The 12,441-nt window shown below is 47.5% G+C and overlaps 1 protein-coding gene across 1 annotated transcript in view; it reads left to right on the forward strand.

Annotated features, from left to right (window-relative positions):
- Nucleotides 1–12,441, forward strand: part of LOC140410765 (glutathione hydrolase 5 proenzyme-like) — a 192,052-nt gene that overhangs the window by 63,286 nt on the left and 116,325 nt on the right. The window contains exon 5 of the mRNA XM_072499358.1: nucleotides 11,747–11,913. Coding sequence (XP_072355459.1) covers nucleotides 11,747–11,913 — 167 coding nt within the window. The remainder of the gene's footprint in view (nucleotides 1–11,746; nucleotides 11,914–12,441) is intronic.

Here is a 12,441-nt window from a genome sequence, read left to right on the forward strand (position 1 = left end):
CTGGTCACCCTGGCAGGGTGATGCTGTCAAGGTGCCAGGCTGGCAATCCCAAGGTGCCTGCGTGTCAGCGGGTGTCAGCAAGCGACCCACCTTGCCCAGAGCCTGACCATCTAGGAAGTCTCTAATGGCCTGGGAGACCCACTACCCCCCAGGTGATGTAATACACCTTGTCCACTGGAAACCAGTGCTAAACGGCACCATGTCGAGGTCTCCCAGGACCGGCCGTTAGGTTTCAGGGACCGCGAGAATCCGCCATAGACATATTTAAAAGAGCCTAATGGCTCACTTAAATATGTTAATCTGAATCTCGCCCAGCGAGGGTGAGATCCAGATCGCGACGTCTTGCAAGATTCCGTTAAATCTTCCAAGACGTTTCGAGTGTCACGAATCTTGCGAGATTAAACGGTCTTGTCGTGTCACCAAGACGGGCATGGCGAGGCCATTAAATCAGGCCCTATGATGTGTTAAGTGAGTTGGTTCCACGTTGACTGCAACTGGATGCAGTGAAACTAGAAACAGGCTTCTGACACAGGAGATGGTCCAACACTGTTTTATTGAACTTCCTGATTACTGTACATAGTCTGCTGTGAGTTGACACTCTATCAGTCTAACTGATAACCTCCTACTGGCTTGACCAGACTAACTCTACCTCATGGTGATAGTGCTCACTGGCTTGTGCACTCTTACTATCTCAGTAGCTGTGTCCTGTCGAGAGAGGGAGAGTCTTAATGCCCTGTGTGCGTTATAGTGGTGGTGTCCTGTCTGGTGATTGGTTGTTATGTGTCGTGTGTGTTCATTGGTTATCCTGTGTGTCAATCACTGTCTATCTGCACCTCATTATGTACATGAGTGGATATTATGACACCCTAGTTTTTCCTTTAATATCCTGTTTATGTTTATGTCATAAACCCTTCAATTACAATGCAGGCTCAGTTTTACGTGACCTAAACCCATAGACATGCAGGCATCCTTTTTAATATGATGCTAACTAAATTTGAACCCTTATACAGAATCACAAAATTAAACTTACTTAAACCTACACCTTGTTTCTAATACCCACAAATACAAATATAGATTACTTAAAACTGCCTCTGTTTCCTAACACCAGATTATTATTATTTTTGGGTGGAATTGCTTGGTTAGTGCGGTTTAAGTCACCAGGAAAAGAACAAAGAACAATACAGCACAGGAACAGGCCCTTCGGCCCTCCAAGCCTGTACCGGTCATGTTACCAGCCTTGACCAAAACCCTCCGCACTTCCTTGTGCCCTATCCCTCTTCACCCATTCTACCCATGTATTTGGCGAGATGCCATTTGAACGCCATTAATGTATCTGCTTCCACAATCTCCCCTGGCAACGCGTTCCAGGCACTCACCACCCTCTGTTAAAAACATGCCTCACACGTCTCCTCTAAACTTTGCCCCACGGATCTTAAACCTATGCCCCTCGGTGAATAATGCCACAGGACTTTTACATCCACAGTTTAATATCTTATCTGAAAGAGAGCATCTCCGACAGAGTAGCACAAAAGTGTCTACCTGGATTATGTGTTTGCAATGGAGCTTGAACTCATGACCTTGCAACTCAGCACTAGTGAGTGTGAACAATTTGCTGGAAAGGAACGGGAAGGGGGACCCCATATAAGGAGGAAGCAGAGGGCTTGGCTTGTTATGTGACAGAGAGAATTTACAAAGATTGATTCCAACAAATGTAAGTCAAATCCCACCATGCGCAGTGAAACGAGAGGGACAGCCCAAATCATCAATGCAGTGTTTGGCCGAGCGTGGCATCAATGATCCGAGGAAAACTGGAGCCAATGGGAATCAGGGGGAAAACGCTCCACTGGTTGGAGTCATACCTGGCACAGAGGAAGATGGTTGTGGGACATCATTCATCTCAGTTGCAGGACATCACTGCAGGAGTTCCTCAGGCTAAACTAAATTTAAACTAAATCGAGGAGGGCAATGGTTCTGCAGAGAGGATATATCATAGAATTTACAGTGCAGAAGGAGGCCATTCGGCCCATCGAGTATGCACTGGCTCTTGGAAAGAGCACCCTACCCAAGGTCAACACCTCCACCCTATCCCCATAACCCAGTAACCCCGCCCCACACTAAGGGCAATTTTGGACAGCAATTTATCATGGCCAATCCACCTAACCTGCACATCTTTGGACTGTGGGAGGAAACCGGAGCACCCGGAGGAAACCCACGCACACACTGGGAGGATGTGCAGGCTCCGCACAGACAGTGGCCCAAGCCGGAATCGAACCTGGGACCCTGGAGCTGTGAAGCAATTGTGCTATCCACAATGCTACCGTGCTGTATAGGCTTACAAAAGCAAAATGATATGACATGATCACAAGGCAGCTATTTAGGTAATGGTACCCAGAGTGTGACAGGAAGGGACAGCGTATACAGAAGAAAAAAAACAGCAAAGAGGGTCAAAGGGAAAAAAAGACCAAAAAAGCAAAATTAATGGCTCTTTACTTAAATGCACGGAGAATTTAGCACAAAATAAATGAATCAATGGCACAAATTAAGGTTAATGGGTACGATCTGATAGCCATTACAGAGACATGATTATAGGTTGATCAAAACTACGAACTAAACATTCAGGGGTTTGTGACTTTTGTGAGGATGGACAGGAAGGAAAGGGTGGTGGTGTAGCTTTGTTAGTATGTGATAGAATAAATACAAAAGCAAGAAATGATCTTGGATCGGAAAGGTGTAGAATTCATATGGGTGGAGATAACAAGGGGAAGAAGACATTGGTTGGTGAAGTCTATACATCCCCTAGCAGCAACTATACTGCAGGATGGAGAATAAATCAGGAGATAATGAGGTAATGTAAAAAAAGGCAGTACTTTAATCCTGGGTGCCTTTAATCTTGTGGATTGGGGAAAATCAAATTGGCAGGGATAGCTCTGAGGAAAAATTCATTGAGTGTATTCGGGACTGTTTTGTAGTAGATCCAGCCAGGGATCAGGCTATTTTTGATCTGGTAATATCTAATAAGTCAGGTTTAATAAACAATCTCAGAATAAAAGAATCCCTCGGAAATAGTGACCATAACGTGGCAGAATTTAGCATTCAGTTTGAGAGTGAGAAACTTTGGTCAGGAGCAACTGTGCTAAACTTAGATAAGATAATTGCAAAGGAATTAGGGCAGAGTTGGCTGGAGTGGATTGGTGTTGAGGGGAAATTATACAACTATTTGACTATAGTGTACTTCACCCTCACAAGAGACCAGACGGACACTCTTGGAGTTATGAACAAGGCTTTATTACAACTATAGCTGGGCTAATGACGTTCCAAACTGGGACACCAGAGAGGGAGAGAGCTTTGAGATAATGATTGTACAGACAGTTATACTTTAGATCCAGTTACAAGAAATTAGCATAGACCAATTATTTATAACTAATTATCGATGTCCAATCATGATTATCGATTAGGTTTACTTCATGTATAGTATATGAGAGCAATTAACCAATTACAACAAGTGCATGCTTACTTAAATATAATAGCCAACCAGTTCAAAAACATGCACATGCAGTCTCCTAATATTTATATTGGTGGTCCATTATCTAGCCCACAAATCATCCTCCCTCTGCTGTTTAATGGCTCCTGTCAAGGTATGGATGCTGCAATAGACAAACAGCTGTATGTGATCCTCGCCTCCCTTCCATTATCCCTAGACACCCTGGCATCAGAGAAAATGGCATTGTTATTACAGGCTTTGAGAGCCAATTCCTGTGGTGTTCCTGCCTGAGAACTAGCTCCAGGCAGATTGTGTCCTTGGTGTTTCTTCTCACAATTGGCAGCTTCAGCTAAACAGCTTGTGTGTGGCATACAGACCGATACAAAATAATTTTAACCACTTCAGCACTTAGTGGACAATGAAAGATTTTAAAACTAATTCCAACATAACATTTTTTCCTCATCAATTGGGAAAGAGTTCAGCAGAAAAGATGGTAGACCAGCAATGTCAGACATTAAGGAAATCGTCCATGACTCACAACAAAGATAGATCCCAATGAGGAACTAGGACTGTAGGAATGTGTCATATCAACCATGTTTAACCAAGGAACTTAAAGATGGATTAAACTGAAACAAAAAAACATGCAATGTGGCAAAGATTAGTGGTAAGCCAGAAGATTGGGAAAGTTTTAAAAACCAACAAAAACAATAAAGAGGGAGAATATAAACTGTGAGGAAAAACTAACAAGTTTAACACAACACCAGGAACAAAGGTTTGATTCTGGCCTTGGGTGACTGCCTAAGTGCAGTTTGCATGCTCTCCCCATGTCTGTGTGGATTTCCTCTGGGTGCACAGGTTTCCTCCCACAGCCCAAAGATGTGAAGGTTAGGTGGATTGGTCATGCTAAATTGCCCCTCAGTGTCCAAAGATGTGAAGGTTAGGTGGATTGGTCACGCTAAATTGCCCTTCAGTGTCCAAAGATGTGCAGGTTAGGTAGATCAGCCATGATCAATACACGGGGTTACGGGGATAGGGTTGGGGATTGGGCCCAGGTAAGGTCCTCTTTCAGAGGGTCAGTGCAGATCCAATTGGCCGAATGGCTTCCTGCACTGTAGGAATTCTTTGAATTCTATAAAAACGGACAGTAGAAGCTTCTTTAAATATGTAAAACGGAAGAGAGAATTCAAAGTGAATATAGGCCCCTTAGAGAATGAGACTGGGGAAATAATGAGGAAGCAGGAAATGGCAGAGGAGTTAAATAAATATTGTGTCAGTCCTTCACGGTGAAAGACACGAGTAACATTCCAAAAATATTAACTAATTAAGGGGCAAAAGGGAGGGGGGGAAAGGAAACAAAGACAATAGCTATCACCAGAGAGAAAGTACTAGAGAAACAAAGAATAATATAGCACAGGAACAGGCTCTTCGGCCCTCCAAGCCTGCGCCAATCACGTGTCCTATCTAGACCAACTGCCTGTATCCTTCTATACCCCGTCTGTTCATGTGCCTATCCAGATAAGTCTTAACGGTCGCTAACATATCTACCTCAACCACCTCACTTGGCAGTGCATTCCAGACTTTAACCCTGTTAGTTAACCCTATTAACTAATAGGGTTAAAGGCCAATAGGTTATCTGGACCTGATGGGTTACATCCCAGGATATTAACGGAAGTAGCTGCAGAGATAGTAGATGCACTGGTAATAATCTTCCAAGAATCCTTAAATTCTGAAAAAGTCCCAGAGGGTTGGAAAACTGGCAATGTAAACCTTTATTTAAAAAGGGAGGAAGACAAAAAACAGGTAACTACAGGCCAATTAACTTAACATCCGTCATTGGGAAAATCTTAGAGTCTATTATAAAGAATGTAATAGCAGAGCATTTAGAAATACATAATATAATCAAGCAGAGTCAGCACGGCTTCGTGAATGGGAAATCACATCCGACAAATTCATTATAGAATCGTAGAATCCCTACAGTACCGAACGAGGTCATTCGGCCCACCGAGTCTGCACAGACCCTCAGAAAGAGCACCCTACCTCGTTCTTTTCCTGGCCAGCCTCTATTTTTTAGGCTGCCAGGCATCAGGTAGGCCAAGGTAGAGAAATAGAAAACATTAACAGCCTCAATCGTGGGCAGGAAGGTGGGGGAATGGGGTGCCTCCATTGGAACCCCCCTTTTGGCTGCGAGTGTCCTCTCATGAACCGGACACCTTCGGACCTCCCTCCCCCCTCTCCTGGCCAATCCCCCAATAACACCTCTGGCCACCGCCTCCTCCCCCCCCCCTCTCCCCCTCCCCCCCTCCCCCCCTCCCACCCCCCAAGGCATCTCATACCCTCATCTCCCTTCACCCAGGCTTCCCGCACTTCCTCCCAGGCACTGTGCTGCAGTGCCCCTTCTGGCCACTGGGTGGGCTGGAGAGCTGATTGGCCAGTGTTGCTCTTTTTAACCTTCATCTATTTGCTCTGATTACGTCACCTTTGCTCATGAGTCGCCAGGTATCTTTATGATACCGCCACGTGGTTCAAGTTCAGGTTATGATTAATAATACAGCACACCGCTTAGTAAGGATTAAAACAACGGTCATTTATTATATACAACAAGCAATATTAATACACTAATACTACTATCTATATAATAAACCTATCAGTACTGGCCAATACTTAACTTAGGAAGAGCCCACCAGGTCAAGGAAACGAATGGCTTGTCCAATCAGATCTGGCCCGCGGGATTCAAAAGGCTGCTACAGGTCGGTGGCTAGGTGTCTCTACCGGATAGCGATCGCTGGATTCAAACTTACTGTTGCCGGTTGCTGTTCTTGCGAAGGTCTCGAGCAGGCGAAGAGGAAAGAGAGAGAGATCTGAACTTGGCCCCTCACTTTTATAGGGCCCAGGGGCTTCCCGCCTCCCGGGGCGGCCCTTGACCCTGAGTCCCAAGTGATTGGATTTGTTCCCAATCCCTGGGGTCGATGTGTCCAATGGTGAGGCGATTCCTCGATCGAGGGGGTGGTTGTTCACCTGTTTTTGTTTCGGCCACTGCAGGCGCCGACAGGTCTGGCCCGGTATTCAATTGCTAATATGTTGCTATTGTTCCCGGGGATAGCCGATTTAACTGCAGATGCCTGGATAGATGGGCTGCAAACAGTCCTGAATGTAACTGCAAATACCTGGGTTGATGGGCTGTTGATAGCCCTGAGTATCGATCTGGGCTAACTTCCCCAGAGCCGAATATGCAATACTGTCTGCAGCTGCCTGCTTGTGTCTTGTTAGCTGCTTTTCCCAGCAGTCTTTCGGGTTAGCCATTTCAAACTGGGTTTTGGCCAGATTAATCGGAACGCAGCCATTTTACGTGGCTACACCGGGAACTCTACAAGGCAGGATTTATTTTCGAATGTGGGTGGAAATCTTGCCTGCTGCCGTTCAAGGCTCGAGTGTAAAATGGCAGAGGGCTTGTCGGAGTTGACGGCTTTGCATTACCCGCTGAATCTCCATATGGCGGGGTTTTGAGCCGTGCCACCCAAAAGCTCAGTCCATGAGGTCCTGAGAGGACTTGTCAGGGGGAATTGTGGAAGGATGTTTCCCCTTGTGGGAGAGACCAGAATTAGTGGTCACAATTTAAAAATAAGAGGTCTCCCATTTAAGATGGACATAAGAAGAAATTATTTATCTGAGGGTTATAAATCTTTAGATCTCTAGAACTTTAGAACAGCCCAAAGATGTGTGGGTTAGGTGGATTGGTCATGATAAAATTGCCCCTTGGTGTCCATGGATGTGCAGGTTAAGTGGGGTTACGAGGATAGGGTGGGAGGTGGGACACATACAGGCACGGGGTGAGATGCCGGAATAGGCCCCCGGAACACCGGCAAACCTTTTCTCCTGACCAGGAGGACCGGGAGTATAATTACCTCTCTTTAAGACAGAGATAGATAGGTTCTTGATTATTAAGAGGTCCAGGGGTTATGGGGGAAGGCAGGAAAATGGGGATGAGAAAAATATCAGCCCTGGTTGAATGGCAGAGCAGACTTGATGGGCCGAGTGGCCTAATTCTGCTCCTATGTCTTATGGTCTTATAGTCTTACTGGTCTGCAGCAGTAGCAGCGGGACACAGGGATCCGGGACACAGAAGGCGCCACGTGGAGACACCCAAAGTGTGACCGCCACACCCCTGACAGGGCCCACCACATGGGGGCCGCTGACGACCAGTACCAACAACTGCACTGTGTGGCTGCACCAAGAATTGCACCCATCCAAATCTCACTCCAAGTGAATGGCCACACGACTTGCATGGAACTCGATACAGGGGCTGCCGTGTCTGTCATTAGTCGACAAAGCGTCAACTGCATACAATCCGGGATTTCTCCACTGTCTCTCCAGGATACAAAGCAAGACTAGCGACCTACAAGGGGGAGCCTCTCGCAATGGCGGGCACGACCAACGTCCCTGCTGAATACTCCCGAGCCTGTTGCCACGCGACTGGCTCTGCCACCTCCACTCAGCCTGGCAGAGGTTTGCCAAATACACCCACATGGCCCTGAAGGACATAGCACAATGGTTAGCACTGTTGCTTCACAGCGCCAGGGTCCCAGGTTCGATTCCTGGCTTGGGCCACTGTCTGTACGGACTCTGCACGTTCTCCCCGTGTCTGCGTGGGTTTCCTCCGGGTGCTCCGGTTTCCTCCCACAAGTCCCGAAAGACGTACTGTTAGGTGAAATAGACATTCTAAATTCTCCCTCGGTGTACCCGAACAGGCACCGGAATGTGGCTTTTCACAGTATCTTTATTGCAGTGTTAATGTAAACCTACTTGTGACACTAATGAAGATTATTATTATTATAAGGCATATTGACCAGATTTCCGACTGTATTTCAGGAAGGTTTGGAGACCAGTAGGGGGACCGTAGCCCGAATAAGCGCGGACCCCATCGCCCAGCCACGCTATTTCTGCAGCCTTGCGTCCAAAGCAGATGCAGAGTTGGACCCCATGGAGAACCTTATATGACCGGTGCAATTTTCCAATTGGGTGGCGCCGGTTGTACTAGTAATGAAACTCAAAGGGTCGGAGCATCGCTGCGGGGATTATAAAATGACAGAAAACTGTGTATCCTGCTTAGATCGTTACCCAGTCTCCAGGATCGAGGATCTGTATGCCAAACTCAGCGGTGGACTTATGTTCACCGGGTTAGATATGAGTCATGTGCATCTCCAGCTGGTGTTGGCGCCTCAGTCAAGAAGATTTGGCACCACCAACACGCACCGGGTGCTCTATGAGTATGGCTACCATTTGGGGTCTCCTCGGCGTGCACAATGTTTCAGAGCATCATGGAGAACATATTGCAGGGGTTACCACATGTGGTGGTCTACTTAGACGATGTGTTTATAACCGGTTCATCCAACCAGGAGCATCTCCGTAACTTGGCAGAAGTGCTACACGCTTTGAAGCAGCTGGCGCTTGTCTCCACCAAGAGAAATGCGGAGATGGCGTACCTTGATTACCACAAGGACCGCCATGGTCTGCACCCCATGGGGGAGAAGGTCCAGGGCATCCACCAAGCCCCAGTGCCAGGGGGGCCAACGGAACTTCGGGCTTTCCTGGGGCTGGTCAATTATTATGGGAAATTCCTCCCAGGGTTGGCCACGACATTGACTCCCCTCCATAGACTACTATAGAAAGGACAACTCTGGGTGTGGGGCGCTGAGCAATAAGCAGCATTTGCCAGAGTAAAGCAGCAGCTTTCCTCTTCAAGACTGCTCACTCATTTTGACTCTACTAGGCCGCTCAAACTGACTGCGATACATCCCCTTATGGCATCGGGGCCGTGCTAGCCCATGTAATGGAAGATGGTTCTGAGCATTCTATCACGTTCGCGTCCAGGACATTGGCTGACATGGAGAAAAGCGCACAAGTGGAGAAAGAAGGACTGCTTGTGTTTTTTGGCGGAAGAAATTCCACCAGTATCGCTACCGGCACCTCTTCACCATCCTGACAGACCACAAGCCCCTTCTGGTGCTCTTCAAGGAGGATCGTGGGATTCCCCCCAGAGCCTCCGCCCGTGTCCAGTGCTGGGCACTATTGCCGACAGAGTACGATTACGTATTAGAACACCTCTCCGAGGCCCCAAATACCCCATGCGGATGCTTTGAGCTGCCTGCTGCTGCCCACTAAGCCGCCTGACCTTGGGCATCTCCGATCCAGTAGGGAGGACCCGCTGGAACCGGACCAGTCCGAGATCGACAGAGCTGGCCGTCCGCTGGCTTGCACGTTCACCCTCGGCGATGCTGTGCACGCCCGCAACTTCGGCAAGGGGGCTGTTTGGGTCTCAGGTGTCATCTTGGAGGTGTCTGGGCCGGCATCCTACTAAGCCAACAGTGGTTAGCACTGTTGCTTCACAGCTCCAGGGTCCCAGGTTCGATTCCCGCTTGGGTCACTGTCCGTGCGGAGTCTGCACGTTCTCGCCGTGTCTGCGTGGGTTTCCTCTGTGTGCTCTGGTTTGCTCCCACAAGTCCCGAAAGATATTCGGTGAATTGGACATTCTGAATTCTCCCTCTGTTGCCCAAACAGGCGCCAGAATGTGGCGACTAGGGGCTTTTCACAGTAACTTCACTGCAGTGTTAATACAAGCCTACTTGCGACAATAATAAAAAAAGAGGTCAGGGCACAAGGGTGGGAATCCAATCGCCACATGGATCATCTTCGAAGGCGCATGCCTGACATCCCCGCTAAACAGCCCGCTCCCCCTGCAGTCCTCTTTGTGCCTAAACTAGTGCTTATGCGTGGCTGCTTATCTCGGGTCCACCAGTTCTCTTCCCCAGAGAGTAGTGGAGACAGGGTCAATGAATATTTTTAAGGCAGAGATCGATAGACCTTTGACTAACCAGGGAGTTGAATGTTATTGGGGATGGGTGAAATGTGGAGTTGAGGCCTCAATTTGATCGGCCATGATCTTATTGAATGGCAGAGCAGGCTCATGGGGCTGAATGGCCTCCTCCTGCCTCTAATTCATATGTTCATATGCAATTGAAATTCAGTTTCTAGTTAGCTGCCATGAAGCTATCAGATTGTCCCAAAACCCAAACAGTTTGTTATTGTCATTTTCCCACCTGGGGATATGGACTCCCTTTTATCTGTTGTTTTTTTTGTTGTTGAAAACTCACTCATGTGTTCCGATGAGCTTTCTGGCTGCAATATCTGAACAACTTTGAGTTTCATATATTGCTGTTTATGTGGAAAAGCACTTCTTTGCTGTAGAATACGAGAAAAATTGACTGAAAGAAAGGGATATTGGAGGAGTGACCACAGGCGGGTTTCAAGGAACATCTTACAGGAAGTGAGAGACAGGCTTCGAGAGGGGCTTTCACAATGGAGAGCCTCCAACAGTGGAATGAAGGGGATTAGGGAGATGCACAATTGGCAGAGCAGCATGAAGTACTGCAAAGGTGGTGGAGACTCGAGGAGGTTAGAGATAGGGAGGAAGGAGGTCATGGTGGATTTGAAGAGGAAGATGAGAATTTGAAATTGGAGCATTGTGGATAGCACAATTGCTTCACAGCTCCAGGGTCCCAGGTTCGATTCCCGGCTTGGGTCACTGTCTGTGCGGAGTCTGCACATCCTCCCCGTGTGTGCATGGGTTTCCTCCGGGTGCTCCGGTTTCCTCCCACAGTCCAAAGATGTGCAGGTTAGGTGGATTGGCCGTGATAAATTGCCCTTAGAGTCCAAAATTGCCCTTAGTGTTGGGTGGGGTTACTGGGTTGTGGGGAAAGGGTGGAGGTGTTGACCTTGGGTAGGGTGCTCTTTCCAAGAGCCGGTGCAGACTAGATGGGCCGAATGGCCTCCTTCTGCACTGTAAATTTTATGATCTATGATCTAAAATAGGTCAATTAACAGCCGGGATATAGATGAATGGGACTTGATATTGGATTGCATATGGGAAGCTGCTTGAGAAAGCTGGAACAAGTAAGTTGATCAGTGTATTAAAAGTAACACACAGAGAAAACCAATGAGTGTTGGTGAAACACAGAGGCTGAGATTTCCCGGCTGTTGGGATTCCCTCTTCCCGCTGGCAGCGCACACTCGCCCACGGGTTTCCCGGCAGCGTGGGGAGGTTTCAAAAGGAAATATCGCTGATAAGTAGGGGGAAGAGAGAATCCCGCCAACGGCGAATGGCGTGCGGCCGAGAAACACGCGGCTACTTGACCGGAGAATCCCGCCCAGTGTCAAATTGTTGAGTTGCATTCCAGATATTTAAATTAATCATATATGTTTCCCCTTCAGTTCACTGTTTTACCACAGTAATGGATCTCTACTTACCCATGTGAAGTACCCTCAGCTTGCAAAAACATTGAGAGCAATTGCAGATGAAGGACCGGACATTTTCTACAGTGGCAGAATCGGACAGGATCTCATTGCAGATATACAGAAACAAACTGTCAGTAATTCAGGTATGTTTCTTATTTTGTCCCAATCATTTTAGGAATAATACCAAAGGAATGTGAAAGGTGATACCATGATTCTGTGCTGTAAGGACGGTGTAATCAGGAGATTTTGGTGGTCCAGCTTGGATTTTTCAGTCAACCAGGCAGAATCTCTGAGGCTCTGCGTCTGTACTTTGCAACATTGGGTCACAGCATCATCACTTTGAAGATCATCTTATTTTGCTGTTAGCCTATCTCCTTTAAACCTCATTGCACTCACTCCCAGCACATGACATGGCACGCTCTCCCAGCACATGACATGGCACGCACTCCCAGCACATGACATTGCACGCACTCCCAGCACATGACATTGCACGCACTCCCAGCACATGACAATGCACGCACTCCCAGCACATGACATTGCACGCACTCCCAGCACATGACATTGCACGCACTCCCAACACATGACATTGCACGTACTCCCAACACATGACATTGCACGCACTCCCAGCACATGACATTGCACCACTCCCAACACATGACATTGCACGCACT

Source organism: Scyliorhinus torazame, chromosome 1 (genome assembly GCF_047496885.1).
Source record: "Scyliorhinus torazame isolate Kashiwa2021f chromosome 1, sScyTor2.1, whole genome shotgun sequence".
NCBI lineage: Eukaryota > Metazoa > Chordata > Chondrichthyes > Carcharhiniformes > Scyliorhinidae > Scyliorhinus > Scyliorhinus torazame.